This window comes from Pleuronectes platessa, chromosome 7 (genome assembly GCF_947347685.1).
Source record: "Pleuronectes platessa chromosome 7, fPlePla1.1, whole genome shotgun sequence".
NCBI classification, from domain to species: Eukaryota; Metazoa; Chordata; class Actinopteri; order Pleuronectiformes; family Pleuronectidae; genus Pleuronectes; species Pleuronectes platessa.
The window spans coordinates 10634765-10662764 of record NC_070632.1 but is presented as its reverse complement, the minus strand read 5'-3'; the positions used below and the strand labels follow the sequence as shown (position 1 = coordinate 10662764).

The 28000-nt window shown below is 42.5% G+C and overlaps 3 protein-coding genes across 4 annotated transcripts; 2 read left to right on the top strand and 1 right to left on the bottom strand.

Moving 5' to 3' along the window:
• LOC128444958 (uncharacterized) lies at positions 1 to 9708 on the top strand. 2 transcript variants are annotated; one of them, XM_053427680.1, is made up of 20 exons: positions 1 to 212; positions 2989 to 3144; positions 3236 to 3342; positions 3435 to 3543; positions 4234 to 4350; positions 4441 to 4502; positions 4788 to 4940; positions 5040 to 5231; positions 5343 to 5442; positions 5523 to 5664; positions 5784 to 5967; positions 6180 to 6279; positions 7138 to 7265; positions 7378 to 7409; positions 7696 to 7808; positions 7906 to 8051; positions 8136 to 8230; positions 8312 to 8390; positions 8493 to 8601; positions 9017 to 9708. In XM_053427680.1, the coding sequence occupies exons 1-20, from the start codon at positions 143 to 145 to the stop codon at positions 9088 to 9090; spliced, it is 2268 nt and encodes a 755-aa protein (XP_053283655.1). In that variant the 5' UTR covers positions 1 to 142; the 3' UTR covers positions 9091 to 9708. The 2 variants fall into 2 exon arrangements, with proteins under 2 accessions (XP_053283655.1, XP_053283654.1); XM_053427679.1 differs by having other exon boundaries at positions 4 to 212; positions 3435 to 3549.
• LOC128444961 (kelch domain-containing protein 10) lies at positions 9693 to 16303 on the bottom strand. Its single transcript, XM_053427684.1, has 10 exons — positions 16075 to 16303; positions 15065 to 15157; positions 14577 to 14798; positions 13281 to 13435; positions 13029 to 13177; positions 12857 to 12941; positions 12700 to 12766; positions 12553 to 12600; positions 12321 to 12460; positions 9693 to 11960 (listed from the first exon to the last, which is right to left on the bottom strand). Exons 1-10 carry the CDS (start codon positions 16157 to 16159, stop codon positions 11751 to 11753), a joined length of 1254 nt encoding a protein of 417 aa, XP_053283659.1. The 5' UTR covers positions 16160 to 16303; the 3' UTR covers positions 9693 to 11750.
• A 3808-nt stretch (positions 16304 to 20111) lies between these two features.
• LOC128444118 (ubiquitin-conjugating enzyme E2 H) lies at positions 20112 to 27326 on the top strand. Its single transcript, XM_053426425.1, has 7 exons — positions 20112 to 20400; positions 23775 to 23851; positions 24046 to 24120; positions 24236 to 24275; positions 24458 to 24510; positions 25174 to 25302; positions 25631 to 27326. Exons 1-7 carry the CDS (start codon positions 20348 to 20350, stop codon positions 25753 to 25755), a joined length of 552 nt encoding a protein of 183 aa, XP_053282400.1. The 5' UTR covers positions 20112 to 20347; the 3' UTR covers positions 25756 to 27326.
• Positions 27327 to 28000: the final 674 nt, after the last annotated feature.

Genomic DNA, 28000 nt, shown 5'->3' with positions numbered 1-28000 from the left:
CCCTTTAAGGAGCTCAACCGCAGGGGCCTACATTCCCCAGAAGCCACTGCGACAGCCTCTGTGATTCAGTGCGTCCGCGGCGTACGTTCCACTGAGGATCGCACTGAAGTGGCTTAATATTAGAGTTCAAGCGGAGACAGACATGTCTATGCCCCAAGCACACAGTCCGGACACCGGCAGCCGGAGGAGGAGGCCGGCGGAGCTCCCAGCAGGTGAGAGGCTGCGGCGAGAAATCCGGATTCTCTGGAAAGAAAAACTTTATGTGCAGCCACACGAGAAGCGTCTTTAACAGCTGCGTGGGTACCGGTCTCCATGTTTATGTGTCAGCGGCTGCTGTTCAGCGGGATTTCATTGCGCGGCTGGAAAGAGTCAGGACGGTTGTTATTCACAGAGCTGTCACATATGGTGCTGTCACGTTGTGCTCATTACGAGTGTGTGCACGTGTGTGTGCTTGCGTGTGTGTGCTTGCGTGTGTGTGTGTGTGTGTGTGTGCTTGCGTGCGTGTGTGTGCGCGCGTGGGGGTGTGTTTGTGTGTCAGGGACAAATCAGGGACAGACATCCATTATATCTCCAAAACACAGAGCTCTGGGGATTATTATTATTATTATTATTATTATTATTATTATTATGCCACAAAATAGTGATCTAGTCCAGTGGTTTACAAACATCCCAAATATATTGGATTCTAGGGCTTTGTTATAGAATATCAATGCAGTAGTTATTGTAATTTGACAGTGAGGAGGTATAACTGGATATCTAATAATTTATCTACTTCAGATTCGTTAAATGTTTTGTTGTTTATTAAGTCTTTGCCGTTCTCAGCCCATAATACAGAGTTTAAACTTGATAAAAAGAACAATGAGACATTTATAATGCTAATTACCATATCAACTTACATAAGAATTTGTATCTTGTTATAATATTAGGCCAAATCGCAGAGGGCTATTGGATTTATGGTCATATAAAACAAAGAAAAACAGCAACTGCTCTTACTGGAGAAGCTGAAACTATCGGGAATGTTTTTGAAAGATATTTTTGCTTGATGGATTACATAAATGAATTATCAAGTATCAGAATAGTTCATTGTTTAATTGATCAATTAATGTAATAAATGACAAAGGCCTTGCTCAGATTTTCCCCTTCACTATATGTGTGCAACATTTCTGGTTTTGAAGTTTAAAAAAATGCCAAATGAGGAAGAGTCAACATTATGTAGGTAAGTGGCCAAATTGAATTGAATGAACTTGACTTAAATGTATTCAAATGTTCATCACATAAACAAGGACCGTCTGTTCTAAGGTTTTATATTTGTCATGAAGCTGAAGGTCTTCCTCCTCTGCACAGAGGGGTGAAGCTGAGTGAATCAACATAATGCTGCTTGATCCTCTATCTTTGCACAGTCACTAACACAATCACTACCACTCTCTCTCTCTCTCTCTGTCTCTGTCTCTCTGGGCCATCTTTTGTACCCCAGTTTATTTCAGGAAACAAACACAGAAACAGAAAAAGAGGAAACAAAATCAGACTCTACCTAAAACTGTGCAAACTGCACTTCACCGAAACAAAAAGGAGAAGTCGTGACTTTGGTGGTCGCTTGTCTCATGATGACAGTGGTTTGTTAGCATTTGTCAAGGCTGCGTCTGAGAAAGATCAAATCCTGGTAATGAATGAATGAATGAATGAATGAATGAATGAATGACTGAAAGAGCCAAGCAAAATGTTTTACCCTTTGGTTTAATTACAGTCATGCCACTGGTTTGCCTGCAGAACAGATGCAGCTATTGTCAAAGGCAGTAATATGTTCAAATATGAAGATGCCTTGAAGCGAAGCTAGTTGATATAGTGAACTGTGCTGGACTCAAGACAGACACACATGTGTACAGTGCAACTGGTGGAAGACACATGTAGATGCATGTACAGTGATATGTGATGAATGTGTGTGGACATAAATACTGTACATGCCGTCAGTGGGGTGATGCATTCAGGGCTCACGGGATCACACATAACGTCTTCTGAATTTGACCGGTTACCTTCAGGGAGACGTTACAGAGCCTACAAGTGAAAGACGTCTATCCCATCGTCTCACACACTACTCCATAAGGAGACATCTTGCTTCGGCCATGTATATCAATAACCTTTGCACTTTGTTTTTTAAGCCTAAACGGCGGTTTTTGTCTTTCATCTGTTTTGAGTTATATCCTTTTAGTGTTTTATCATTTTAAATGCTTTTAGGGCAGGTCTAATGTTACACTCACTTTTATTCTGGATTATAATTCTGGGTTTTACATGACATGTCCTTGTGCACTGTGAGTTTGTGGTACTGTTCTGCAGACGCTGTAGCACTCTGGGCCCAGACAAATGTCCCCATGGGGACAATAAATCATATTTGATTTGATTTGAATACTATGAGTCGATTGAGGTGATGTTCCACAGTAAGGGTCATTCATGTCTCTGTTCGGGCTCTCAGAGTTTTGGGGTTATTTTTAAACCAGTGTGTGTGATTTGAGTTTGATTCCAGTGTGACTCCAAGACGTCTGAACATTCATGCGAGCTGTGTCACCACATGAGCGACATGAGGAGGGGCTCTGGGTTGTGCCGTTCCAGTCATTTGACTCAGCCCGTCTGACTCTGCACTGTAGACAATGGAGATACAACGAAATAAATTGTGTAACTGATGATAGAGCTGCGACAAGTCAGAGCACGAGGACATTGTTGTCAACACAAAGACTTGTTTTCACAAAGACAAAAGTCTGTCTGTATTCTCTTGGGGTTCACTGCTTCCTCCTACAGTACAGAAACATGCAAATCGGGGTTAGGTGTTAGGTTACTCTAGGTGTGATCGGAGTATGAAGGGTTGTGTGTCTCTGGATGTTGTCTCTAGGTGTTCTCGCCCCTGTCAGCTGGTATTGACTCCAGCTCTCTCCGCAACCTTTAAAGGTAAGGGGTATGATGGATGGATGGTAATCAGTCTCTTGTTTGTTACTGCAGATCCTTCGTGGGATCATGATCTCCAGGCAAGTTACAATCATGAACAGATCCATGACCCAGGTCAACCCCTACACCCAGCAGGCACTCCACCCACACATCCGTCCGTTTGTCCACAACAACGAATATGCACCACAAAGTGCATATCTGCACACACACGTGAGTACTGAGCACCACCTGATTTGGATTTGTTTCTCTCTCTCTACATTTTACAGATGTTGAGTTGTCATGTTGTCGCTCGTCCTTTCAGGTTCAAACCACAACACATGTGACGACAGTTGGGAGGAGATTCAAAGCACGAGAACCATCAGGGCAGAGAACGAAGTGGAAGCCAACAAACTGGTCAACAACTACAGGGTGAGAAGTTTTCTACTGCTAATGAACGTGGTTTGAGTTCAGCAGAGATGGTAAACTAATCCTCAATCTGTGTGTGTGTGTGTGTGTGTCAGTTTGGTTTTCGGAAGTGGAAGAGCCATGTGACAGAGCGTCCTTTTGAAGACAGGTCGGAGGTCGTGAAAGAGCTCTACTCGGAACTGAACGCCATCAAACCCTATTCAGGTTCAGGTATAGGGTTATTGTCCTTTAAGCTGATGAATAATTACAGTTTATAACATTATTATATGTGATTATTTTTCGTGTTCATTGTGTTTGCATTTGTTATGCGAACATTGAACTCACCTAAAGAACTGCTGAGATCAGAGTGGTGAGATGATCGTACAGGTTGTAAACAAGTCATTGTATTTGGTGGTAAATCCTTAAAGGTGATACACTACGCCTTTTCAGTTTTTCTCTCCTCTGATGTATTATATGTTTTTTACAATTGTAAAAGTTCTGCAAAGGACAAGTGAGCTGCTGAGTCTTTAAACACTTTCTGGTGGAGCCTGATAATAATTAAGTCTGGACGTAACAAAGGCATGGACACATTTGAGATTTGTCTTAAATCAGAAATACATTTCTGGACCACTGACTCGTCCCCTTGTGCTCTAGTTCAAGCAAACACACGCTTCCTCCAGGTCTCGTGACTGAGCTCCCTCTCCAGGAGAGAAGTGTGTTTGTTTAAAACCGGTCTGATCATCAAACCACAACACTATGTTCCAGGATCTCAACAATTCACCAGACAAGTGTGATTTTATTATAACTGATAGAAATGGTGGCTAAACTAAAACAAGAGTTCTCGTGTGCACTTAATTCAATTCACATGGAGGAAATGTTTTCATGTTTTATCGTTTTTTTTCTTCCTGGTGTCAGGTCACTTTATCACATGTGGAAATATACTGTATGTGTTTCTCTTTGGCTGGTGGGTCTCCCTGGCATATTTCCTGGTCAGCATATTGATGTTCATCACTATCATTGGTGTACCATATGGTAGGTGAGCTGACCAATAAAGAATACTGATGGGGTTCATTATCGATCATCAACCATTCCTCTCAGTCTTTTTTCTCTCTCTGTCTTCAGGGAAGCTTTGCTTGAAGTTGTCCTGTTTCTTCTTGTGGCCTTTCGGCAAGTCAATCCACGAGGTACGGCTTGGATCTGAGTTCCGTTCATGTTGGGACGTTCCTCCTGCCTCTTTTCCACCTGCGGGTTCCTCACCGTGGTCATGAAAGCAGAACCTTTGTGTTTCTGACACACGCCACAAGTCCGCAACACGTGGCATTTGCAGCAACTTGTCATTGCAACACATTTGTGACAGTTGAACACAGTTGAACAAACACCCGTACAAATGATTGTGATTACACCATATCAAGTTAAATAGCCCTTATCTGTGAGTCATAAATCAATGTCCTGCGGTTGTGTTTCTCCAGATTGGAAATACACTGAGGAGATGTTGTGAGCAAGCCCCAGACTGTGAGTGCAACACAGACGGGGTGGACGAGAACTCCCCTGTCCTGCTGCCCTCAACCACAGAGGTGACAGTCCCAGAGAGCCCGAGACGACCTCATTGCACTCCCTTCTGGGTAAAGTTACACACCTAAAGAAATGTATGAAAACCACTGTGCACATTCCGCCACATAGAAATCAAGTGTACCCTGTCATTACTCTGCTATCGCCTCTAGCGTCGTTTCTCCACCTACGTGTGGCTGCTGCTGGGATACCCGCCACTGGTGGTCGTCCACTCCCTGGCCTGCTTCTTCTCCTGGATCCTGATCTTCACCATCCCCGTGTCCAAGATGAATGCACGGACGCTGGCCGTCATTCTTCTCCTGCCTCCTGAGGACGTTTCTTTTTCCTCCACCTCACAAAGAAAGGTAAGGGAACACATCAGCCAAAGCACATAAATCATACAAATCCTAAACATGTCAGTTTGATGCTTGTGCACACGTTTCTTGATTTTTTTTTTTGTTCTACCTGACCTGCAGCGTCAATGCTACGAGACCAGAGCGCTTCTGTGCTGCTACCATGCTACAAACTGGTACTACTACAAGTACACTGTTGATGGGATCAATGTGTTCGCTGTCAGTATCCTTACACTTGTGTGTGTGTGTGTGTGTGTGTGTGTGTCACATGAGGAGCTGTTATCATCTTTGACCCCACCTCAGACCTCCTCCCTCTGGTAATCGTTGCTATTGTAATTGGATACATCGACAAACAAAACGATTACGCCAGCTCTAACGTCAAGTTCGCCATAGCGCTTGGCTCCATGATACCTCTGTCGTATTACATTGGAATGGGCATCGCCAGGTGAGCTGTTCCCATCACCTCCAAACACCCAATGAGAGAAATTGAGATGTGACATCACCTTAAGTGTATGAAACACGTAAATGTAGGTGTAGATTGATGATCGTTTTTTGCATTTGCAGCATCTCGGCTCAGAGTAACTTTGCTGTGGGTGCAGTGGTGAACGCCAGTTTCGGCTCCATCACAGAGTTGACCTTCTACATCACCGCCCTGATCAGAGGTCACCAGGCCGCCAACCCGTGTCTGCAGGAGGTCGTTAAAGCGGCGCTGACTGGGACGCTGCTCGGATGCATCCTCTTCATTCCTGTAAGCCCAGCCACATTCACCTCACTGTTTAAATTTCAAAATAAAACAAGGTCATGGAGTTAGATTATTTTTTAGGTTGCATGTCAGTTCACTTCAACTCACTTCAACCTGTAGACTCGATACAGAGACGACTAAATCGATGTTAACACATATAGTCACACAAATCATGTTCCCGCGCACACACACTCTTATCCTCCATGCTTTGTCCTCAGGGCATCTGCATGATAATCGGTGGACTCAGACACAGCGAACAAAGATTCAACAGTCGCTCCACAGGAGTGAGCTCTGCTTTGCTTTTCATCTCTGTTGGAGGTAAGTTTCCAAGAATACTCAAGCTCACATTTTTGGAAACGTCGGACACAGGAGGTCATAATATTAAAGGTCACTGTATAAAACATTTTATGGAGGGAGGGGCATATTTTCTTCTGCAGCCGGGTCTCATGACACTCACTGGCACTCGTTCACATGATCTACAGGAAAGTAAACAGCAGCAGTCTCTTCCTCCCTATGTAAACATGGTTCTGCCTCCTAAAAAATAACAAGTATGCCAAAATGTTGAACAATTGCGCCACCTACAGTCATTTCATGGTACATTTTTCCTTTTTTGAGCTGCTGTTCTGACCTTGTGTGTCTACATTTATCTCTTGTACGAACTTTTTGATCATTTAAATTTTTTAAGAGAAATAATTGAATCGCACTGAACTACAGTGAATATTACATAATCGATATACATAATAGACTAGAATAGATGGAAAGTGGATGTTAATAATTTTTCTAATCAAATTGTATTCATGTTTTACCAAAGAAACACATACAAACAAACAAATACACATTCACAAAACATACAAATGATAAAAGAAATAAATTTAAAGAAAAACAAATAACCCGACCCCTGGGTCCGGGGCACCGATCCCAAGAATTTGCTAATTAAATTAACAATTAATGTTCCTTTCCTTTTTCGAAAAAACTTGTCATAGTGAGTGTCATGAGATCATAAGATCACACAATCAGCCGGAGTTCAAACATAAATCCATTCGCACACAAAATAACTGAATGTTGTTCAGGGGTTGACAGCAGCGACAGAACCAGCTGAGCAGGTCTAGAATCAACTGCAGTGTAAAATAATTACCACAGTGTCTTACACTGAATCCTCCCTCCTGTGGATGGCAGGTGTATTTGCCCCCACGTTGTTCTCCAAGGCTTATGGGAACCTGGTGTGCGAAGGCTGCACCAGCTCCAGTGGACCTAACCCCAACAGCAGCGCCCCGTTCGTCTGCCACAACTGTCACTACGATCTGGTCAGCATCAGGAGCCAGGAAGAGCTCACAACCCTTCGTAACACAACTTATCATACACAGACTTACAGGCATTGTTCTGTGTATAATGGGCTTTTATTTTTCTATTCAACAGAGCAACGGAACACTGTTCCACAACCATGTTGAGTAAGGAATTACATTTAATTTTGTTTTATTACTTATGGAGAGTATGGGGCATAATGGTAGTTTTGTGTGTTTTAGCTGTGTTTTACCATCAATTGGTAATGTGGACAAAAATCACAAGTTGGCTCAAAAGTCAGTGGTTTTCTATGCAAAGATGTAAAGTGAAATAAAAGTAAATGTGCTAAAACCTGTTCAATTGTGGTCCTATGGGTTTTTAAAATAATTCAGTGAGCTGTAAACCCCTCTGTATATTTCCTCCCTCTCATTAATTGTGTGTTTTTGTCTGCAGACCGCTGGTGTTCACTGTGTGTACCCTCCTGCCGATCGCCTACATCATCGGTCTGATCTTCACACTGAAGACTCACTCCCACATTTACAACATCCAGGTTGGAGAGGGACAGGGTACGAACCGATCTCAGTGTGCGCAGTGCAGAGATCAGTGAGGGTTGTATTCATCTCCCGCTCACACACCATCGTATCTCTGTGTTTGTCTGTTCAGTGACCCGCCAACATGGAGCAGTGGTCCACTGGTCTCGCTGGAGGTCTCTGATCATCCTCATCATGGCCACCGTGCTCACGTCTGCCTGTGCCGATCTTGCCACCGAGCACATCCAGCCGATTTTAAACCAGCCCAACATCTCTCAGGTGGCAACTAGAGTCAGATCACACTCGGGGACGGGCTTGTCGACTATCTTTGTACTGACATTTCCTCTTTCTTTCTTTCTCAAGTATTTCATCGGGGTGACGGTTCTCGCTATGGTTCCAGAGATCCCTGAGATTGTTAACGGGATCCAGTTTGCTCTCCAAAACAACATCAGTCTCAGGTAAATCATTTCTCACTGAATCAAGTACCCACACAGCTTCTTTACAGTGTTACCTGTCTATAAATGATGTTTGTGTTTCAGTTTGGAGGTGGGAAGCTGTATTGCTGTGCAGGTCTGCATGCTGCAGATTCCAATACTGGTCTTTTTTAATGCTTTCTATGTAAGACACTCTTCTCCTCATTGATTTATTCATCATAAATATCACATGTTTGCAATCTTTGATAGTTTTCTACGGTAAAAACACCATCTCTGCTTCTTGTAGGACGTGGGCTTTGTGCTGTTATTCAGTGACCTGCACTTGTGGGCCAGCATGTTCAGTGTGATCGTCGTCAACTACATCTTCATGGACGGAAAGTCGGATTATTTTCAGGGTGAGTTTCGAGTGTTTAAAAGTGTTAAACAGTGCGAAAAAATAACAAACAATGGATCCACTGACTTTTCATTCCTCTGATGTTTTAAAAGATTCCTCAGTTAGTCTCCCAATTGTTTTAGTCAGGAACCCACCGGTCTTTTTAAAACACAAGTCAATTATCCAGAGGATATTATAAGATTATCTTGATAACTAATAACACACTAATAACTAGATCTTCCCATCATACCTCAGTAAGAGAAGTAACACCGGTCTCTACGTGTCTATCTGAACGTTATTACCTCTCTCCTGGTTTTGTCATAAAAATCCTAAGAATACTTTAGGATTGTTTATCTAATTTGGTGTTTTAATAGAATGACATGTAAGAGCAATAGGGTCTCACTTTTCCCTTTTGTTTGCCGTCTTGTTTTTCTCAGGCGCAGCTCTGGTGGTTGTCTACCTTATTCTTCTGGCTCTGTATTACTTTGCTCCGTCTCCAGCTGCATGCTGAGTGTGGATCTTTGATTTTCACCCAAAGTTTCACTTTTTAAGCCTGAAAAAAACTCAAAGTACAAATTCAGCACCACTCCATGTTGGTTTATATTTACTGATCATTTGGGACTTAATGTTTTTTTCGTTTTTTTTTTATGCTTTACTCAGTTACGAAGGTGATGAAACTGAACACTTTAATGTGAGCAAGTTACTTTTTTTTTTTTCCTCTGCTCAAACATGTAACTCCTACTACTGTAAGTTTGTAAGCTGACAGACCTCTTAGTGAACTGTGGTGAAGGAGAGGAGTTTTTATTTTAAACACAAATGGATATTATGATGAAAAGAATCTGCACTAATGTTATTTTGTTGTTAGGTTACTGTTGTTATAACTTTGTATACTTTTTAACTCCAATGTAAATATGGAATATGTCTATGAAGTGACTTTTTATCCATTAATATTAATATGGTTGAAATGGCAGGACGCTCACCCAGGCAGGTCTCTGCTAAAGTGACAATGAGTTCACAGTGATAAGATCCCTGCCCACTTCTCCGTGTGTGCTCTGTCAGCACTGCAGTGTGTCATGGCTGCACAGTGTAAAGCAATAACATCTGACAACATAATATTATGAAAAACCGACTGCCTGTGTCTTTATTGTTGTAACAGACAGAAATTACAAAACATAAATGTACATTACAACCATAACTGCACGTGAGGAGGGATTCACCCCTTTTTCTCCCAGGAGTTTACGAGAAGGGACATGCACACCATACAGACATGCATGAGATCATTGAACTTACATTAACATCCAAAACGATGCAAGTATAAACACATCACTCTTTAAGCAATGTGGGACATTTACCAGTTGTCAACGTGCAGTGAGGCTGATATAAATAAGGCCAGAGCTCATGGGAAAAACGGGGATTTTGAAAGTGAACACGAGTGACCGAGTATTTCTACAGTATTCAACATTTACAGTCACAGCTAAAGATCTGTTTGTGAAACCATCGGGAGTGTGACGACATCTGATTTCACAGGAAATTACTGAGCCTGCTGACATTTAACAGAGTGAGAGTCTGATCACAGTATTTTACATCCTGAGTACGACCGACATACTCTTCACATACCACTCTGATCTTGGTCCTGGTTTAAAAATGGAAAAAAAAGAATGGTCTCACATTACAGTTAGTTTGTATCACAACACTACAGCCGAACATCGTCGAGAGAAAACGGACCAAAAGCTAAAAAAAACAATAGAGTAAATGTTACGATATCAAAAAAAGTTTAAATGGAGTTTCGTTTTGAAGAGAGAACTGAAATGACAGCCAATTGGGTGAAAAGAGAAAGTGCAGCTACATGACCTGGTTCAGTTTAAAGTTTGAAAATAAAAAGGTTAAAACATCACAGTGATAAAAATAAATAGATCTTATGTCTGTGTGGAGATGAGTTGATGATGAAACCTTTAGCTGCAGTCGTGTCTCCCGATTAATCATGAGCAGAAAAGTTCAGCAACAAAAGCCTCATGTGGAGAGCACCAGGTAAATTACATGGGGAAAGAAAAAGTGCAGGATTGTAAAGTAACCAGCCTTTAAAAAACTCATTTACAATATTATAAAAGACAAAGCATGTGTGACATTTTGGAAATTCAGAAGGCACCGAATGGAGAAATCAAAAAAGGATTGAGAATCGCTGTGGAGCTACAAGTGTGTAAAATTCATCTCTAACTTTAAACTTTAACTTCCATTTCCCCCAAACAGAAGAATCCAAGAGGCACAAGAAGCTTCACAGTGATGTGAAGCTTCTTCACATCACTTCACCCCAGATGTTAAAAAGAGGCTTTGGGTTTTTTGTTTGTCTGATCACAAGCTTCAGTAATGTGACCAGTGACGTGAATGCTTTCAAATCGGAACAGTGGAGTTATAATCCCAGCTCGAAATCAGCATGCAATCAGAAAGTCCTCCAGGCTAAAACATGATGCTTTGAAAAATGTTGACTGTTAAAGAGGTATCATGGTTATGCATAACCAGCTGTGTGACACTTTTCAGGGAATCTCACACGTTTCTGAATGAGCAGAAATGTTCCCGTCTCTCAGGAAAACCGGTTGCGGTTTTCTCCTGTTTGAAACCTCGGTCATTTCCTAAAGCTTCAGTACATCACAGTGGACCCAGCCGCAGCTGATCGGCTGCAGCGTGTCGGCATCAGAGAAAACAAGCAGACAGTATCTCAGCCTCTGAGCAATAGCAGCATTCATTGAGCCATTCAGGAAGTGGTCTTAGGAACATTCAACTATTCCTGCTCACGCTGCGCAAGTGTCTGCAACAGTGATGAGTGGTAAAATAAAAAGTGCACGTTGAAGCTATGAGCACAGCACAAGATACCTCTGAGCAACAAGCAGTCATCGACAGTGAATTTGGTTTCCACACGGACATGCGGCTTCTGACGGACACGTGCAAACTCCAATCTGACACGTTCACATACAGAGAAAAAGAAATCATTGCACTTTGCATTAAAAAAAACAAAAAAAAAAAACACATTCAGATAAGACTTAAGTTAAAAAAAGAAGGCATTCAGAGTATTTTTCCCCCACCATCTGACATCAGACTTGGTTTCAAGAATTGTTTTTGTCAAGTGATCAGCGTTGACCCAATGCCGGGCCGCTTCCGTCAGTCTTTGTGCTCGCTCTACTTGAGCCGCTGGATTAGCGCGTGTGTCAGTCCGAGGCCGAGCAGCTGGAGGGTGGACAGCTTGGCCAAGTGCGGGGAGGATTTCAACAGCTTTTCCCAGGTCAGTTCCAGCAGGCTGGGCACCACCAACCACACTTTGTACAAAGAGCCCGTCCTCCGGTTCCCAGACATGTTGACGACACCGCCGTGGATGTACATGCAGCCGGCCTGAAGGAGAGGAACGGATCAGGAGATGAGACGCTGCAACATTTAGTTCATTAAATCAGCGACTGACAGTCAATTCATCATTTTAAGTCCAATTCTCTGGTTTATCTCGGTTAGGATTTGCTGCCATTCTGTTTTAAAAAATCATTGTTCATCTTAAGTTGTTATGCATTCTTTCCTTCTTCTGTTAGATATTTTGGGCATCAAGCCTTTAATTGCCTAAATACATAGGGTGCCTAATCTGCATGTGATTCTCAATACCAATAATAATATTTTTTTCATTATATTAATCGCAGCCCCTCAGCAAATAATCACAGACCAGGTCAGACAATGAGATCCTGTGCCATATATAGTTTTACCAACCGGAGTGACTGCAGCACAGTGGAAGTAGGCTGGTTCTGGCATTATAGCGGGCAGCTTGGTCCACTGAAAAGTCTGCAGGTTGATCTTCCACAGGTCCGCCAGTATCAGCTCTCCATTATAACCCCCACATATAAACACCTCTGTGGTGAAAAGCAGAGTGAGACGTGGTTAAAACCCAATATTGAGTCATGATAAGTGTGTTCACGGGGATGCTGTGTAGAAAACTCCTCACCCTGTTTGACCTGCACACAGCTGTGACAGCGGCGGGCGGCAGGATAACCTGTCGGGAAAATGACAAACAAAACAAAGGGAAATTATTGTGAAGTTTTCCCATTCAGCACAAAAAACGATTTCATAAAAAAACAACTTGATCACAAACCTAATTTTTCATGAGGTTTGGTGATGATTTCCTCCCAGTAATTTGTCTCCAGGTTGTATGCGTGAATCTGAAGAAGGCAAACAGTTATTTATAAAAAAAAAATAAACAACTAAAGCTGTGTTTATCTACAGTTTCGGTCAGTGCTGGTTCCTCTCACCTTGTCCAGGGGATACGACGTCCAGGAAGTTCCACCTCCTAAAATGTATATTCTCTGTCGGTCGTGAGCAAGCTCGTGTCTGTACCTGGAAAACAAAGCCTTGACTTTCTGAACGCTCTAATTACCACGATGGGAACGGACAACAGCACAGACATGGGCTCTGCTAACCGACCTCTCCTCAGGCAGATCCGACGGCGTGTTGTTGGGCTTGAGGTGGGTCCAATCTCTGGTGGTCAGGTCCAGCCTGTGAAGGTCGGTGCTGTAGAGGTAGCCCGTTGTCCCTCCAAACACATAGAGGTAGCCATTTATGATGGCCATGGCCTGGAGAGTGGAAAATGTATCAGGTATTTCTCGGTGGAATAATCTGCTACATACGAGAAGGTTTTCGACTCTACACTCAGCAGCTCGACAGAGGAACCATTACCTGCCCATAGATCTTGTTGGGCTTCCTCCCACTGCAGCCGAGCAGGTTCCAGCGCCTGTACTGAACGTTGCAGACATGGACGTCGTTGCCATTGTTTTCACCAAATGGAATCCCAGTGCCACCGAACACAAGCAGGTTGCTGCCATGTAAAACAGCTGAAAGTGTCAGACAACAACAGCGTCAAGCCTCAGTTTAGTATCTGGTTATAGATCCAATATCAGATTTTTACTGGTGTCTGTACCAAACAAGCATGTTCCATTACCTATACAGATTACAATGTATAGGTCCCAACGCTTCAGCCATAATGGTTTGTTGTGACACATTTAGTCTTTATTCAAAAATATCAGCTCCAGTGAATTGGATACTTCACAAAGCCGTAATGCAAGTTCATTATTATTTAGATTCATTCTTCAGACTGGTCGATTCAAAACAATATGAGGTGTTTTCCTTTTATCAGTCACACCCATCAGAACAAACAGACAGTGTACACTTGGCACTGATGTCCGCTTTTGATCTGATCTGACGTCTGTACATGCAAATAATCATGTATGTCATTTCTGTTTACAAAACTCCAAATGATGTTTTTTTTAAAGCAGTGTGATGATGAAGATCGGTCCGTAGAGGATGAGAGTGTGTGTGTCTGTGTGAGAGGGGAGAGGTGGTCTGCGACACAGTTTTTCAGCATTGTGATCACAGATGCATCCTGGGACATCCTCTGATCCACTACAGTAAACTGTAATCTGGTTACTCCAGGTGAAGTCACTGCACTGATTGTTTGCAGTGTCAGTTTACACAGTCGACCAAGTGTCCTGAGGAGTTTCGTTGAAAACAAAGTTTCTGTTTACATTCAACATCACTCACTAAACTCACTCCTGAGGTCTGACAAACACGTTCTTCCTCACAAATGCTTTGACATTTTTTCGTTAATACTTTAACATCTAGGTTGTTTACATCCAAGTCTATTTGATTGCAGACTTCCTGGCCTTTTCTGACCCAATGTTGCACTTCTTGGTGTTGCACAGCTAGCTGTAGCTTTGTCACCTGTGTGCACAATGATTCCTTTGTGAAACAATCAAGTACAGATCATCGTAGTGTCAATGAGTTTCCTCTAAAGCTAATCAGACATGAAGTGAATGGAAAATTGCCTTTTGAGTATAAAGAACGCTGCAGGATGTTTTAACAGCTGACTCAGACATTTGCTCTCTCACATCCAGACACTCTGGACAATTTCAGGACAATGTTTGGACGTTCGGTGCATGTCTTCTAATGAAATAAGGACAACCCAACTGTCCTTACCTGACATAGAGGCCAGCTCTGTGGGCATGAAGCCCTCTGTGCGGACTTGTTGCCATGTGGCTGTGGCAAAATGAAACCGCCAAAGCTCCCTGAAAAGCGGGTAGTCTTCATTTTCTGACCCACCGGCCTCATCAAAGTCTGGGTTGTAGCCTCCGAACACGTATAGGTTTGTGCTGTCGGCCACACAGCGGTGACCGCTGCGGGCGGGAGGTATACAGTGTCCTGTGGGAGGAGTAAGGTGAAGACTTTTTGAGTCATTGATGTGAATGGAAAAGAACTTTAGTTTATTTGCTTTACAAAAACTTTACAAAAACACACAAGGCATAAAAGGTAAAAGGTTCACAAGGTGAATGATGAGTTTTTACAACATTAGTTACAGTTTATATTTTACAAGAACAGGATCCCAGTAAGTTTACATCCACGTTTGTTTTCCTTCTTCGACTTGAAAATAAAACTAGGAGAGGGAGATCATGCAGTGTCAGCGTCACCTTCTCTCAGAAACCTGTTGGGGATCCGCAGGTTGGGGCAGGAAGGGGAGAAGATGCGTCGAGCCTGAAGCCATCGAGCCCGCTTCTTAGAGCCTGTTAATAATAAAACAAGCTTTATTCATATACCACTTTCCCTAAGAAAAGTTACAAGGCGCTTAACAGAAAGACAAAATGAGAAATAAAAACAACAACCCATCAAACATGAGAAAGAGAAGCAGCTCATAATCCAGTGGGGATAAAACAGAGTGAGACAAGAAAACTAAAACACTACATATGGTAAACATTCATTAAACTGTTCAGGTTTGAAAAGACACAGGTTTCCTGTCTGATACAGATAGATTGACAACCGTTTGGGGGCTTTAACAGCAAAGGCCCTGTCACCCAGACTCACTGGGCTTGAATCAAGGAATAACCAGTAGAGCTGCATTGATCCAAGTGAGCACCCAGGCACATTGGGGTTAAATCCTTGATGTAGTTTGAGGGCAAGTTACATTTTTAACTCAATGCGGAATGTAACAGGGAGCCAGGTCAATCAGGCAACTCGTTTTTTTTTTTTTATCTAGCATCTAGTGGTGTTGATGATCATTAAAACATATAAAGTTTGACTTTTCAAACTCAGTTTTGCAGGTGAACAGAGATGTTTTCTCCTCAGTCTCAGTCAAGCTAAGGCCATGTGTGCTCTGCTGCGTCTCCTCCTCCTCCTCCTCCTCCTGCAAACTGACCCTCATCACTGCTTTCACTCTCACGTGTTAAATCTCCATTTAAAGACACGAACAATAACAAAGGCTGTGCAGGTGCCTCCTGGAGGACTTTCTCGTTTCTGCTAGCTTCCGTAGCAGCTGAAGCTAACTCTGGCCTGTGTGCTGTGGCGGCTGGATGCTCGGCAGCTAGCGTTGCTAACTCGCAGCGTGAAGAGCATCCTGGAGCCGGCGATACAAACAGAGTCCCTGTTTACTCTGCAGAGACTGCGGCCGAGGAGGCAGCGGAGCGGAGCCGCTGTGTTTACTAACCAGAGTCTCGGGTGGGGGGCCTCCACGACAGCTTCTCAAACTTATTGAGCTGACTACAGGTCCCGTTGTGTTGGGCCGACGACATCTTCGCAGCAGTTCCACACACACACAGAGCGAGAGAGGCAGAGAGAGGGGAGGGTCACAGCTGATCAGGAACCGAGCGCCGCCACATCCGATCTCAGGCTCCGACAAGCAGAGCGAGGAGAAGAAAAAGAAAACACACACAGCTTCCGCCCACACCTGCTGCCACGTCACAGACAGCTGGCCTTTACCGACCAATCGCGGGAGGGGGGGAGCCTGCACGTCGCGTCAACGAGTCACGTGGTGTTGTTTATAGTTTACAAACGTTTGCAGTAATACAAGACAAGACTGTTACTATTTATAAAGTCCACTTCCAAAACGAGGTCATTCGAAGTGCTTCACACATAATGTAAAAGGCTCATTGTAGAAGCAACCAAAGACAATGTAAAAAGGCAATTACAAATATTGAGTTAAAAAGAGTTTAGTAGAGAGGGAATAAAATAAAAGACTGATTAGCTTTGGCTAAGTGCAGCATATCCAGTTACCGCTATACAGGATTGTGATGTTGGTGATAAATGAGTACAGCCGAGTCGTGAGCATCCAGAAACCGTCCTGCACCTTTTTTGGCATTGCTATCACATCAGGAAACTCTGGAAGGACCTCTGTACGTTTATTATAGATTATATTTTTCACGAATTTTCATTATTTGGGGAAAATTTGATATTTTCCTGTTGAGGGTTAAGGACAGGGGATGACACACCTCGTTAAGCCCCATGAGACAAACTGTGATTTGTTAATATGGGCTACATGAATAAGATTTGATTGACTGATTGATTACTACTGAAGTTTATCAGTGACTTCATGACTTCTTTAAAGTTTGGTCCATGATAAACGTATCATGTTAAAGTTTAACTACAAGACACAACCCACAACACGCACATTTAAATCAGACTTCTAAAATTAAAATAAAACACAAATTTGCATTGATAAGTACAACATATCCAGAATGCAAGCAAAAGCTAGATAGAGAATCAAAGCTTCTGCAGTGTTAGAAACTATTTCGGTGTGGCTACAAACAATGTAAGAGAAAATATGGTAATTAAGCTCTTTGTGTTTTTAAATACAGTTTTGATTTTGTCTCCAAGTTATTATTGCATCACTGACTTTATGTTCGGTAATTTGTCTGCTTGCTGCAGTACATCTAGCTCTAAACTCTCAGAGAAAAAATAAAGCATAATAAATTTCTTGCGATATACATGTGGTTGAAGAGATTCCTTCTGATCAAATTTGTGTCAACCTTTCCCCCAGATCTTCAGGGGCTGCTTTGCTGACATGTGGTAATCTGGATTTGAAGCTCACTGGGATTGGACGACGGAGCAAAACAGACCAGAGAGATCGATCAACCTGTAGAAAGCTACCACGACTTGTTCTCACAGGCTGTGGTCAAATAAAAGTTAGTCCAGACTCATCTCAGATAGTCCAGACTCATCTCAGTGGTAATATTAATGTATATTAATATCATTACTTTGTCTTATCTGTGTTGTTTGCCTGCAATTCAAATGTTTAACATGACACTTTAACACTGCGCAGCCTGTGTGTTACTGTGTGCATGTACTCGTGTTAATGTTTAACATTTAAGGCCCTCTGTGCCTGTCCAGACCCTGAGGTTGTCACAGTAAAATAACTCTTGCAAACTGTGTCTGTTCAGATAGCAGTGCACCAATCATTCAGCTAGAAGTACCTCATGTTTCACAGGGTACACGATGTTCCTTCATACATTTACTGCATTACAGCTTCACATCAGCAGGTTCACTCAAGGTTTACATAGGTTACAAGAATCTCAGTCACCCAGGAAACATATCCTTACTTCACACAGACAGTCGCTCAGTAGACTGTGACATGTCCAGCACTGACTTCTTCTCCTACTCTCTGTCAGTCAGTAAGAAAATCCTGAATCATGAGCTGCAGCTGCGGTAATGAGAATGACAGAGTGATGAGTCGTCAACTTTTTGTTCCATCCAGTGATCTACTCATGGATCTCTGGAGGTCAGCACTTTATACAATCTCATTCAAGTGACTTTTCATTGACTAGAGTGATTGGGGGATTCAAAGTCACTGTTTGTTCAATGGTTTGAAGATTACAGCTGACAACCCAGTGATTCTGCTACAAATCATGTTGGCGAAGCTTGTTTTAATCTTCCATGTGAAACAAGGTAAACATAGTTCAGTTTGATGGTTTTTTTCAACTTGCAAACATGAAATCTCTCTTTTAGAAAAAAAGACACAAATCACAAATCAAGATTAACAGATACATATATGGAAGTACTACATAGCTTATAGATATGTTAATGGTTGTAGAACAAAGTTGATCAAAGAGAAAACTATTAGGTGGAAACAAAGCAAATATTAGTTTTTTCAAACTTAGTGAGGATAGATTCCTTCTTTCTGTAGTATGAGCAGTGGTTTTCAGTTCATTAAGCCCGGTGTTCTTTGTTTTGACTTTCTTTAATTTATCTTAAATATTTCTGCTGGTATCTGTGGAAGGATGGATCTCTAGCAGGAGTCCCTGCACCTCATATGACAGTGTTGAGATACCGCTGAGATCTGCCTCAAGCACACGTATTTAACTTAACGTACACAAATACACACACAGCAACAAAAACAATCAAAAGTTTGCCCTCAAAATATGTTCTCCACAAACCTGCCCCTTCAGAATCTAAGAATCTTGACTGATTACAACTTAAGTTTGTATGAGGATTCCTTTGAAGTTTGGTAACATGATGAACTTGTCTGAGGTCTTCAGTGTTCCACGTTTGGAGCGAGACCTTTAAATTGTCAAACTGGAATGAGATGAGTGGTGTGGTGCACAGACACCATCAAGGGTGACACCACTACACAGACAACAGCACTGACTGTACTAACATGAAGATCTACAGACTAAACTACAGCATGAGGGACATGGAAGTCTGACACCTCAGACAATTAACAATGTGGTATTTGCTTCAATGTGTAGTGATTCCAGGCAGCAGACACTTTATACGTATCAAGCCAAGGTTTTGTATCGTGTTCACCTTTTTTACAGTTACATCATGTGACATCAACGACTCTCATCTCGGCTCCGTGTGGCTGTAGAACCTGAGTTTGAGATGAATCACACCACTACATCAGTATAACAAAAGGTGTTGGTACATTGCTGGTGATGTTTTATGAGAATCAAGAGGTCATGTGATGACCACAATTATCTCAGGTTTCAGACAAGTTGACTTTACCGGACATGGAAACAGAATTGTGAGATGATCTTCAGTGACTTATGCTCTGTCTGAAAACAATGGATTAACAAGTATACTGTACTTCTGTTCTCAATGATGATTATTATACAAATTTTTCCAGTCGAAAATCAAATCGTCCTCAATGGGCTTTACAATATGTCTAAAAAAAGGAGGTATCCCACCTTGACAAACAGAAAAGTATTAGTATGTCATATGTACAGAGTAGACAATAGAATGTGAATATAATGAAACACAATGGCAATATGAGGCAATTGAACAACAATCACAGTACATCTGCAGCTTTCCAGATATTTTGAGTGCATGGATTGGTACGTAATGACTGAAATCTGGCTTCAGTCCATCACATTTCAATAATTTTCCCTTTATTTTATTAATGGTACAACTTTTATTTATCTATTAAGACATATGATGATTCATAGCATTGGTGGACACAGAGTCACTGAGAGAAAAACCCAACTTTGGCCTTGTGTGCTTGTTATTGCATTTTAAATAAGCTCATTTCACCATAGATCCGTGCGTGATAGAAAAGCACACCCTCGCCGTTGAGCCTTCTATGCTGAGCTTCTGCTTTTAAAAAAACGACCCAGAGGAAAGGTTCGTGTTTAAAACGTGAATCCCCGCAGGATTGAGCACAGCGGTGGTGTTCGCGTTGACGATAACGCCCGACACGGAGCAGCAGTCGAGTTCTGTGACGCGTGCTTCTGCACCTGGGCCCTCCCTCCTCCCGTCGCTGGAGGTTGATGTCACTGGCAGCAGCAGAGTCCCCCGGACAGGACGCGAGAAGTGTGGGTAGAGAGCAGCGCACACGAGTCCTTGGAGATCCACGGTGAGAGGAGCAGAAGAAAGTGGGCGATGGTGTCTTGTTTATGGACGTTGCGGGGAGGCTGCTGATACGGTCCGTCCACGCTGAGAGTCGCAGTATTTTTTAGATCACTTCTTTAAACAACAACAGAAAAAACAACATGTCGTCTCCAAGTCCGGGCAAGAGGCGAATGGATACCGACGTGGTGAAACTGTATCCTTCCCTGAACATAAACAAGCCGAAATAACCCGAGCTAACAGGCTCGTCTTGTTTTTATGGCCAGTGTCATTGCGCTGGTGGGGGTTAAACGCTCAGTTTCTCCGTGTTGGATGTTGTCGTGATGTATAGTGTGTGTTTCCTGCCTGGGAGAGATTAGTCAATCTTGTGAAAAAGTGTCTAACCCCCTCAACCCCGTGATGTACAGGGACAGCTGGAACGTTAGCTCGCCCAAGTTAGCCGAATAGCCAAAGGGAGCTACACGTCAACTGCTGTTCGTGTGGCGTTACTTGCCAGTTAGCCAACGTTAGCATGCTAATACATTACTTGTGTGTTTTTTTCTTCTTGCTAGCATCCAATTGTTATCACCAGTGGAATCTGCTGCTACGTTAACTAGGCTTCGCGAACTCTTGTGTTAGCTGTTGGCCGTTGCTAGCTTTAGCTCGGGGAGGGGGGGGGGGCGATGCGATTGCCCGTTGGCCGTAAAAATACCTTCCCATCGGACTGACAACACAACGCGAGGGATTGTCGAGGGCTTCTTTACATTTTGGAAACACTCGTTCGGAAAGACACGTCCGCGTATTTGTGTTTTCAGCACCGTTAACGCATGCGAAGCTAGCTGTGTAGCATGCTAATCACCGAGCGAACAAATGAGGTCGTTGGAGCGTAACAGAGACGATCTTTGACAAATGATCGAGTATAGACATAACAACGTTTAATACCATTATATAAACGGACTTTGATACTTTGTGCTTTGTTAGAGATTGAGGCCTAAATACCAGGAGGGTACAAAGGGACTGAAAACAGGATACACGTCGTGTTTTTTTGCTGAATAAGTCACGGTTTGCGTGTCTACAACATATTTTACAGTAAAAAAATAAATTCTTAAGATATAATGTTGGTTTGAGCTGTCGAAAGGCGAGATGGGAAAAAGGCCAATGATACGTTGTCCTTTTTTAAATATAATTATTTTTATTAACATCGCTCTCTTTGGGGCTTGATTTCCGACGACATTGTGTTTTAATTTGTTGGCAGCTGACTGGTGTTGTCGTGTCGTGTGTGTATCGTTGTGTGGCTGCTCGTTATTCGCAGTTTGCACCCAAGTTTGCTCGAACGCTTTAATGACAGCGTGAGCTGCATTGTTTTGTTTTTGTCCTGCAGCGAGATGCTGCTCTCTGATTGGTCGGCCTGTTACCATCCGGAACATGGCAGGGGGCGGGGCTTCACACAGCTGATCGCGGAACAACAAGCGTGCTGTCCGGGGCACGGGGACTGGGGGCTGGGAGCGTGAGGTCCACGGCGGGGACAGGGCGTTTTGTTTTCCAGGGTCATTAACAACAATTAGACGATTTGTTGATTCGTCAATTTAGTCCGTAGAAGATTTATATTGTACCGATAATAGTTTCGCTCATTCCATGTCGTACCAGTTTGTGAAATGTTGTTTTCTGTTTTTATGTAAAGTTTGGTCATCTGGATCAGTTTATCAGACAAAAAAAAACAATTTGAAGACGTCCCCCCTGGCCTGGGCCTGGCCTGCTTTCTCACAATTGATAAACTAAACGATCAATTGATTAATCAGAAGTATATTGATATGTTATTGTGAATGAAAAAAAATATTTTTGCAGCCATGACAACAAAGATATCCAGTTACGCTTGTGTCTCTGTAAATAGAGTATTTCTGATTTAATTATTGCAAGTTTAAGTATTTTTCAACAGTTGAGCACAATCGGTTTGAAAACAGACAAATTGACCTAATAATACAAAGGAGCTGATTCAAGGATTTACTCGTATTAATTGGATATTTTAACACTTCCTCCTGTCTAAGTTCAGGCAGATTAAATGTTCAGGTAAATTGGTACAAGTTTTTTTTGTGTGCATGTCATTTAAAGCAGATTTATAAAAGGTGTGGTAATGGGCATACAGTCTTGTCATTAAAAAGGACACAAACAAAGGAGAAAGTCAGATTACAGTAAGTGTTTTTGTTTTTCGTCGATGTGATTATGAAATATGAATGAGAGATCTATAAATAGACATCAGGAGTCACTAAGGAAAAACACATTTCATCCTGCAGTTCTTACATTTGTGGATCTTACTCCAACAGTTTCCAAACTTGGTGTTCAACAGAATATACCGTGTGTATATCTAGAGTAGTCTCATGTTGTGGCTTTAAATCACATGTGTTGGATTAGACCAGCTGATTCAGGCCTCTTGCCACGGCTACAGTATGTCACCATCCTGACAAACATCACTGTTAGTCCAACACATGTACATCAGTCAGAACCAGATTTACTGCCACATGGTTTACTGCAGGTGAGGACATTACATTTTTTTGATTGCATAAATGGACATAGAGCCAAGAAGCACAATGTCATGAGAAGTCAGTGCTCTGGGAGCCTTAGTCCAAATAAAGCTTTTCCCTTGTGTACTTACTTTACTCTTGAGTGAGCATATGCCTGGTTTCTATGGATAACCCTCGGGGGAAGGCAGGAGAGAGAGAGATGGCCTTTTCTACTGCACAGGCCTCAATCTATAAGATGTTTTATTTGTTAGAGCCATCACATCACATTCAGAGCAACCTTTTCTCCTTGGTTAGTGGTTTGCATGACATTTTCTTTTTCGTGACTGAGGTCTTGAAACCTTCATCTGTAAAATGTTAATTATCTTGTGTCATCTAAACTGACATTATAGCATTACCTTGCTTAGATTGTTGAGATGGAGATGGAAAAAGGATTTATGACTGGATGATGAAACAGGGTGTAACAGTTCCGTCGGTTGTTTTAAATTTCCATGCCTCATAGAGTCAGTGTCATGGCCGTTGACTGACTTTCCGTGTTGCAGTCAGACAGTTAACTCAGTTTCGCGTCCCTTGCTGTCGCCACACGCTGCAATTATGACACATCCTCCCGCCCAAGTCACCTTCCATCTTGTCCAGCTGTCATCGGCCTGGAAACATGAAAGTTTACATCAGTCCACAGGTTTTACGCTCAATGCACACAGCAACTCAATGTTTGGTTGTTGATAGACCCTTTTCTAATGTTAGTACCTTTTTATAATATGGAATGAATGAGTGATGTGTGATTATTTTGGAATGTGCAGTGGAAAAAGTTTCTATTCTTCCTTTAGATCTACGTTCCTCCGTCCTGACTCATTGTGAAGTTGTTTTGTTGCCAAGGAGAGCGGTTGTTTGTTGTCTGAGAGTGGCCATTGCATAATTGATCTCACCGCCTCACGTTATTGATCCTACGTTTGACTTCTGCCCCAGACAAGTTCACACAGGGGGAGAGTCTGAAATGTAGGCACAATGGAAATATGTTTTGTTAGAAATGTGTTTCGGCTGTTTGGGTGCTCCTTTTCCTAAACCACATGTTCAGCATTGAGAGCAAGCACGAGGTCACCATCCTCAGTGGACTCAACGAGTTTGTGGTCAAGTTCCATGGACCACCTGGAAGTAAGAGCCGCCTCCAACTTACCACATTTTCACCTGTGAAAAATATCAGTCCTCTCATCTCACCCTTCTCAATAAAGCTAATAAATGTGTTTTCCAAAATGCCATACTGTATATTCCTTCAACAACATGGACAATGCTTTTTTAGTACTGTGTTAGTTTGGAGAATATTTTTGATCAATCTCAATTTTTTCCAGCGGCATATGAAGAAGGTGTGTGGAAGGTTCGGGTGGACCTGCCGGATAAATACCCCTTCAAATCTCCATCTATAGGTATGAAATAATCATCAAGAATCAAGTGTTGTGCTGAATCTTGATGAGCGATATAACTTTACTGTAAGTTCTGTTAAACCGAGGACAGCATCATAATTAAAGCTTTTTTTCCCAGGATTCATGAATAAAATCTTCCATCCCAACATTGATGAAGCGTAAGTCAAACTATTCATCTTTATTTATTCCTCTTTAGTTCTTCTTTATTGTCGCTGTCGATGATATTCAGCTGTTTGGTTTCGTTGACTCACTCCAAACTCTGCACCCTCCTTTGCTTTGACAACCTCTGTGAGGCTCTTATTTTGTGTGAGTCACGGTGTTTTGTTTTGTCGTCTTTCAGGTCAGGCACGGTGTGTTTAGACGTCATTAACCAGACTTGGACAGCTCTCTACGGTGGGTCACAGTCACTGCTCTCATCGCAGCACACCCTTATGTAGTCATACCAGTCACTCGGTTAAACAGTAATGACCAATAAATCAACTCAAGGCGAGCAGCATGCACGTCGACAGTAGAGCTGCAGGCAGAGCATCTTGGTTTAATCGGCTTACACTTGAGTGATAGCTGCCTCTTGTATTGAGGTCATAGTGACAGATAAGAAGGTGCTGAGGCTGAGAGGACTCTGAACACGATGTAGTGAACATACTCACTTTGTTAACAACAACAATAATAGTGATACAACTTTCAGAGAGGGTTTCATTGGTATTGAAGGAGAACCTCCAAAAAAAACAGGCAAAGTGAGAGCGGAGTCGGACATTTCTGACATGAGCTGGAAGCTATTGACCAATCACAGCAGGCTTAATCAGACAGGTTCAAGTAACAACCCAAATAGAAATATGAACCTGAACATCAGCCTCCTTTGTCTCCTTTAACATTTCAACCACAGCCATAATGTGTCAATAGTTTTTTCCAATGTTTTTTTTTTAGTGGATGAAGATGTAGCTGTAAACACAAGAGGATGACTCGTTACGTAATGAAAGCAAGTCCAGCTTGCTGTAACGTGTGTGGCTTTATTTGATTTGTTGTGTACTGACTAATCTTTCTCCCCACATCCACCAGACCTCACCAACATCTTCGAGTCGTTCCTCCCTCAGCTGCTCGCCTACCCCAACCCCATCGACCCTCTGAACGGAGATGCGGCCGCCATGTACCTGCACCGGCCAGAGGATTATAAACACAAGATTAAAGGTAGCACACAAGCTTCTGACCACATAATTATTAAAAGTGGATATACTGTTGAAGTAAAAATAATTCAGTGTTTTTCATTAAAATATTCAATTTAGATTTCTTGCAGTCCTATAATGCAACTGCGATTTTGCAAGGAGCCACTGTAGCAATTCAAGCTGAAAGGAAAACAACCACAGAGCGAAATGTCTGACACAATATGAATCTGTTGAGGTCTACCTGAAATCACCTGACACTCTGTGAAAGTATAAGAAGCTGCTCGGTTGTTGCCAAGTTACTGTGAACATCCCATGGTCAGCCATCTCTCTACCTCGTCGTGTTTCTCTTTCAGAGTACATCCAGAAGTACGCCACCGAGGAGGCTCTAAAGGAGCAGGAGGAGAGAGAGGGCAACTCTTCCTCCGAGAGCTCCATGTCAGACTTTTCGGAGGACGAGGCTCAGGACATGGAGTTGTAGTGAAGGGGAGGAAGATCCCGCCCCACTTCACCTCACAACAGACTATTATTTCCTAAAGAGCAGAAAAACTCAGTACTATATTCATATTTAAGACAATTTTTTACAGCAACACAAACGATTTTTATTGCTACACGAGGATTTGCAGTATAATATCGCTGAATATTAACCCTTACTTAGGAGTTCACGACCGCCTGCCCCCTCCTTCACACCGACAGATCAGAGAGGAGCTCATCATTCAATCCCATGATCCTCAGCGGCTTCAGTGACACTGCTCGGCGGAGTTCGCACTGAGCAGTGAGACCAGCGCGGGGAGCAGGACTGTCATCGAAACACAACTAGACTGTTTACACCCGGTTTCCTCTTTAGATCCACAACCTGCAGCTCATCAGCTTTTCTGTTGCAACACGCTCTTGTTTTTCTTTTTGTGTAGTTTTTATTCAACATTTCCTTCAACTCGCTCACAGATGTCTGCAAGATCACGATCCGTTATTTCTAGTCAGGCCCAAGACTCAGAAGAGCGTGGAATCGCCCCCCACCTTCCCCTTTCATTTTTTGCCGCTACAGCCTAGAGGAGCTTCCCTTACAATCATCACCCCCGAGGATCTGAGGACCAGAGGGCCACAGGACGGCATGGCTGCAGACGCCCTCTCTGCTGACACATCACACACACACCGTCAAACAACCGATGCATCAACCAGAAAACGCCAGTGGGTGTCTGTGTGTGCATGTGATCCAGGAAGAATCATGGCGTTTTGATAACCCGTGTCACACTGACCACTGATTTCTCAGGAGAAGTGGAGGACAAGGTTCACGATCCTGATCCCTCTTGTTTCCAACACCCTTCCCCTCCTCCTCCTGCTCCTCTTCCTCCTCCTCCTTCTCTCCGTTTTAGGAAAGTGTTTGTCATTCTCTGAGTATCTTTGTATATTGTGGCATGACACAGAAGTGAAGTTTGTGTAGGGCTTTGTGGAGCTGTAACGCTGTAGAAATGAAGAGGAGGCCTGCGTCTTCTGTGAGCCGGGCGGGGTTTGTCGGGGGGGATTACCCAGGTCCTTGTGGAATTGTTGAACTTCTTAAAATTTGCCTATTGCTTGTGTTGAACTATAATAGGTGTTTGACTTGCGTAGGGATAGTTAGTTTTTTTTGCGGGTGGTGAATTCTATCATAATGTATGGTTTAATACTTAATGTAACCCACTAGTTTGAAGACTATGTCCTGTAAAGATGAGGAGAATTAATACATCTTTGTCTGTGGGATGACTCTTTGTTGAATCAAATCCTCCAAAGACGTGTTGCACCCCTGCACCCCCTTTCTTATGCAAATCTCTCCATGGACGAAGATTTACGTTGTGAGACAGAAGTGCTCTTTGTTTCAACCACTCAACGCTGTCTCGTGTCCTTTTGTCGTGCTGTTTGATGGCCTGTTGTTTTCCAAGATGGCGGGACAAAATTATAATTAATCTTCAAGCCCTAATTTTTTTATATACATATACTTCTCCCCGAAAAAAGCAGAACACATAGGAATTCCTCCTCAGGTTGGATTTGAAAATAAAGTGTTTATGGTGAAATTAATAGTGTTTTCAAAGTGTCAAACTCCTGCATGGCCATCTCCGATGAGTTCAAACTCAGAGCACAGGTTTGTTCTTCTTCAGATTCTTCGCTTTGGTCCTGATTTAACCCCGAACAGGTTCATGTGTCTGTCAGCAGTTGTGCGGAGGAGGTGCTAACAGAGAAGTGACAGTTTACTGTTGAATTTCCTGGTGGTGCACTGGCTTGTGTGTTTTGCAGGCTCCAAGCCTGATACTTGTTTGCAGCGTGCACTCAATGCACCTCAGACCTGTTTGTAGACTTTGTTGTATCTGTAAGAAAAACATCTGTAAGTTAGTATCTTACTTCATCACCATCAAAATGGGCTATTTCTTTCTCTTTGGAGAAAAATAGGATTATAGTCAAACCTGAATTAATTATAATATTCCCTTTATTTTCTTTTTAAATGATATCAGGATCTCTTCCACGGTGTCTTGCAAGAGGATTTACCTTCATTTGAGAATAAGATAGGTTACTAAAACCAGCATGTCACAGTTTTGACATGGCATTAAAATGTATTTGTTAAATAGTTAAACTGGCTGGAATTAGCCTCGGTAACCAAATATATGTTGGTGTAGGACGACATGATACACAGTCAGTTGTCACAAGAACAATCCACTCTCCAGCCTTGTTTGTCATCATCTGGATTCATCAGTGTA

Coding starts and splice junctions, on each gene's coding strand:
- LOC128444958 (XM_053427679.1), top strand. CDS start 143: ATGTCTATGCCCCAAGCACACAGTCCGGACACCGGCAGCCGGAGGAGG. Junction 4,351..4,440: donor TATCATTGGTGTACCATATG/GTAGGTGAGCTG, acceptor CTCTGTCTTCAG/GGAAGCTTTGCTTGAAGTTG. Junction 5,968..6,179: donor GATGCATCCTCTTCATTCCT/GTAAGCCCAGCC, acceptor CTTTGTCCTCAG/GGCATCTGCATGATAATCGG.
- LOC128444961 (XM_053427684.1), bottom strand. CDS start 16,159: ATGTCGTCGGCCCAACACAACGGGACCTGTAGTCAGCTCAATAAGTTT. Junction 13,436..14,576: donor AGAGCTGGCCTCTATGTCAG/GTAAGGACAGTT, acceptor TGACACTTTCAG/CTGTTTTACATGGCAGCAAC. Junction 13,178..13,280: donor CCAACAAGATCTATGGGCAG/GTAATGGTTCCT, acceptor TCCACTCTCCAG/GCCATGGCCATCATAAATGG.
- LOC128444118 (XM_053426425.1), top strand. CDS start 20,348: ATGTCGTCTCCAAGTCCGGGCAAGAGGCGAATGGATACCGACGTGGTG. Junction 20,401..23,774: donor GATACCGACGTGGTGAAACT/GTATCCTTCCCT, acceptor CCACATGTTCAG/CATTGAGAGCAAGCACGAGG. Junction 24,276..24,457: donor CATCCCAACATTGATGAAGC/GTAAGTCAAACT, acceptor GTCGTCTTTCAG/GTCAGGCACGGTGTGTTTAG.